Source organism: Limulus polyphemus, unplaced genomic scaffold (genome assembly GCF_000517525.1).
Source record: "Limulus polyphemus unplaced genomic scaffold, Limulus_polyphemus-2.1.2 Scaffold510, whole genome shotgun sequence".
Classification (NCBI taxonomy): Eukaryota; Metazoa; Arthropoda; class Merostomata; order Xiphosura; family Limulidae; genus Limulus; species Limulus polyphemus.
Window position 1 is genome coordinate 274,894 of NW_013666120.1, and position 2,652 is coordinate 277,545.

The 2,652-nt window shown below is 30.3% G+C and overlaps 1 protein-coding gene across 1 annotated transcript in view; it reads right to left on the reverse strand.

The window, feature by feature from the left end:
* LOC106458759 (UPF0047 protein YjbQ-like) overlaps window positions 1-2,652 on the reverse strand; it is a 24,524-nt gene that overhangs the window by 6,115 nt on the left and 15,757 nt on the right. The window contains exon 6 of the mRNA XM_013918308.2: window positions 660-777. Within this exon, the coding sequence (XP_013773762.1) occupies window positions 660-777 (118 nt within the window). The remainder of the gene's footprint in view (window positions 1-659; window positions 778-2,652) is intronic.

A 2,652-nucleotide genomic window follows, 5' to 3' on the forward strand; every position in this document is an offset into this window, starting at 1 on the left:
ATCTGTGAACTTTGACAAAAAGGGGAGAACTATTTAAAGTTCTGGATACAACTGTGGTAACCAATGGGGTAACGTAAGTAAATCTATCACTGATTCTATTGTGATAAAAGAGTTGGGTTCTAAAGCAATTCAGCAAACCTGTGTGGACTTTTGACATAAAAGAGAATTAATTAAAGCTCTGGATACCACTGTGGTGACCCATGGGGTAATGTAAGTAATTTAATCACAGATTATATTGTGATAAAAGAAGAGAGAAGAAATAATTTATCCTGTCAACTGGGTTCTAAAGTAACTGAATTAGCCTGTGTGGACTTTTGACATAAAACAGAATTATTTAAAGCTCTGTATACAATTATGGTAAGCCACAGGGTAATGTAAATTAACTTATCACTAATTATATTGTGATAAGAGAAAAAAAGAAAGAATTATTTAGAGTTCTAGATACAACAGTGATATCCTATAGTATAAAGAATTTTTGAACATACATTTGACTTGTTTTGAATATATTCTTTTAAGACAAGTGGATTATGCGCTGTCCATTTATTGTTTGAATTTATTGCCAGCAGGTCACAGACACCTACTGTAAAAGAATACAGCCCTTTAAAAATTATAGTACAAAATTACAAAAATCAACAAGTATAATCTGTAGAATTTCTCACCAGCTCGATTTCTGTGCTCACACAGCCATATCCCTTGCCATGTTCCAAGATTTAGCTTTCCATCTGACACAGGAATAGAGAGACTAGAGCCAATAAAACAAGCCTTGATATGAGCAGGCTGAAAAGAAAATCATAGGAATGTTTGTACTTTTAACAATATCATAATATTACTAATAACAAAAATACCCATTGTTAACACAGTACTCATCCTTAAAGATAATGTTTCTATCTCTGTACCTGAAATTTTCAAATGTGTGTAAGTACCAAAATCACCAACCTGATTATACGCACAGCTTAGTTTAATACCACTTATTTTCTACAGTTCCAGTCCCTTTTTTAAACCAATAAAAAACAAGTTAATTTATTCATTTTTCTCTTCTCCTGTTTCATCTGTAAAGGAAAAAAATATTCAAACTCCAAAACCTAAAAGTTCTCCATGGTGACAAGAAAGAAATACACTGCAAGTGATAATGGCCTTTATCTACCTTTACTAAACATTTGTTTTAAACTGGAAAGACTGGTATTAATAAAAAGTCAAAAATTATCCCAACAATCATACAAGTTCCTTTTAGAAATTAATTCAAGTAAAGCCAATGCAGTTTCAAATGTTAAATTTAACTCACCTTTTTAAATTATGGTCTACCTTGATTTTACACTTTCTAATTACTTTACAAAAAATTCCTACCTTTTTAAATTTTTACTGTGGTTAAGAATCACATCAAATACATCCATATGTATCTCAACTTTGCAAGTTAACTATATTTCACTTACGTTTTTTATATCCAGTATTACATTTATTCATTAAGTACCTAATACTTAATCAAACCAGAAAAGTTCTGATATTTTCATTTCAATATGAAACAAAAATCAAATAAGATTTTCCTCATGGTTATTCAGTGTCAGTACTTCTCCCTTTAGTTATTACTGTCAAATCCATGTTTTTCAAACCTTTTCCACTGACAACACCTTAATTCACTTACCTTGATTTGCATGACACCCCTGCTGCCACATGCAATATTTTTTGTACAGATTTTTTTATATTCTTAATCATTCTTCATTTGGTTAAACTCTCGCAACACCCCTAGTAACTTTCTGAGACACACAGTTTGGAAAGCACTAGGTTAGATACCTTATCAAATTTTGGCCAAGGATATTTTTTACTTGTACTTGATCAGGCAGATTTCAGTTAACAATAATAAAATGTTTTGATTTCTTTCTGGTTTTTCAAAGAAAAAGTGAAGAGGAAGAGCTGCTGCATTACCTGAGATAAATTGCATCATCTTAGCACCTAAAGCTACTAACAAACCTTATAAATTTATTACATCTTATAATAAGAGTATCAATAGGGGATAATTCAAGTTTAATCAAAAGCATCTAAAAGACTAGTATAAAAGCCCTACAAATAACAGGAAACCATTGTTGAATGATTAATGAAAATTATAGAATTTAACTAAAACGAATTTGTCTGTACCTCCAAAATGCACCTGCTCTTCACTTATTTCATCAATCTTGAGGTAATTCTTTAATCACCACATTTTTAGTAAAAACTACTTAGAAAAATTAAATGTTATCATGAACAAAAGTATGTGTGCACTCTGAAAGAGACTTAAATAGCACTCTTGAGCCTTACTTTATTCTATGTCAGGAATTAGAAAACATAGTGTGAACATTCTGATACAAATTTTCAACTCTTTCAACTGTACAAAGGACAAAATTTGGTAGTAATAAACGTTTATTTTGCATTATGTTTTAAGGCCAAGTAGGAAATATACGTGTTAAAATACCAAAAGAATATTTATTAATTAACATTTATTCACCACTTAAAACTTTTAAATACTGACTCTATATCGTTAGTAATAGTCTACCATATTTTTCGGTGTATAAGACGCACTTTTTTACCCCAAAATTTGATGTCAACATCTGCTTGCATCCTATACACCGAAGGTATGAATAATATATATATATATATATATATATGATATACACAAGCCAT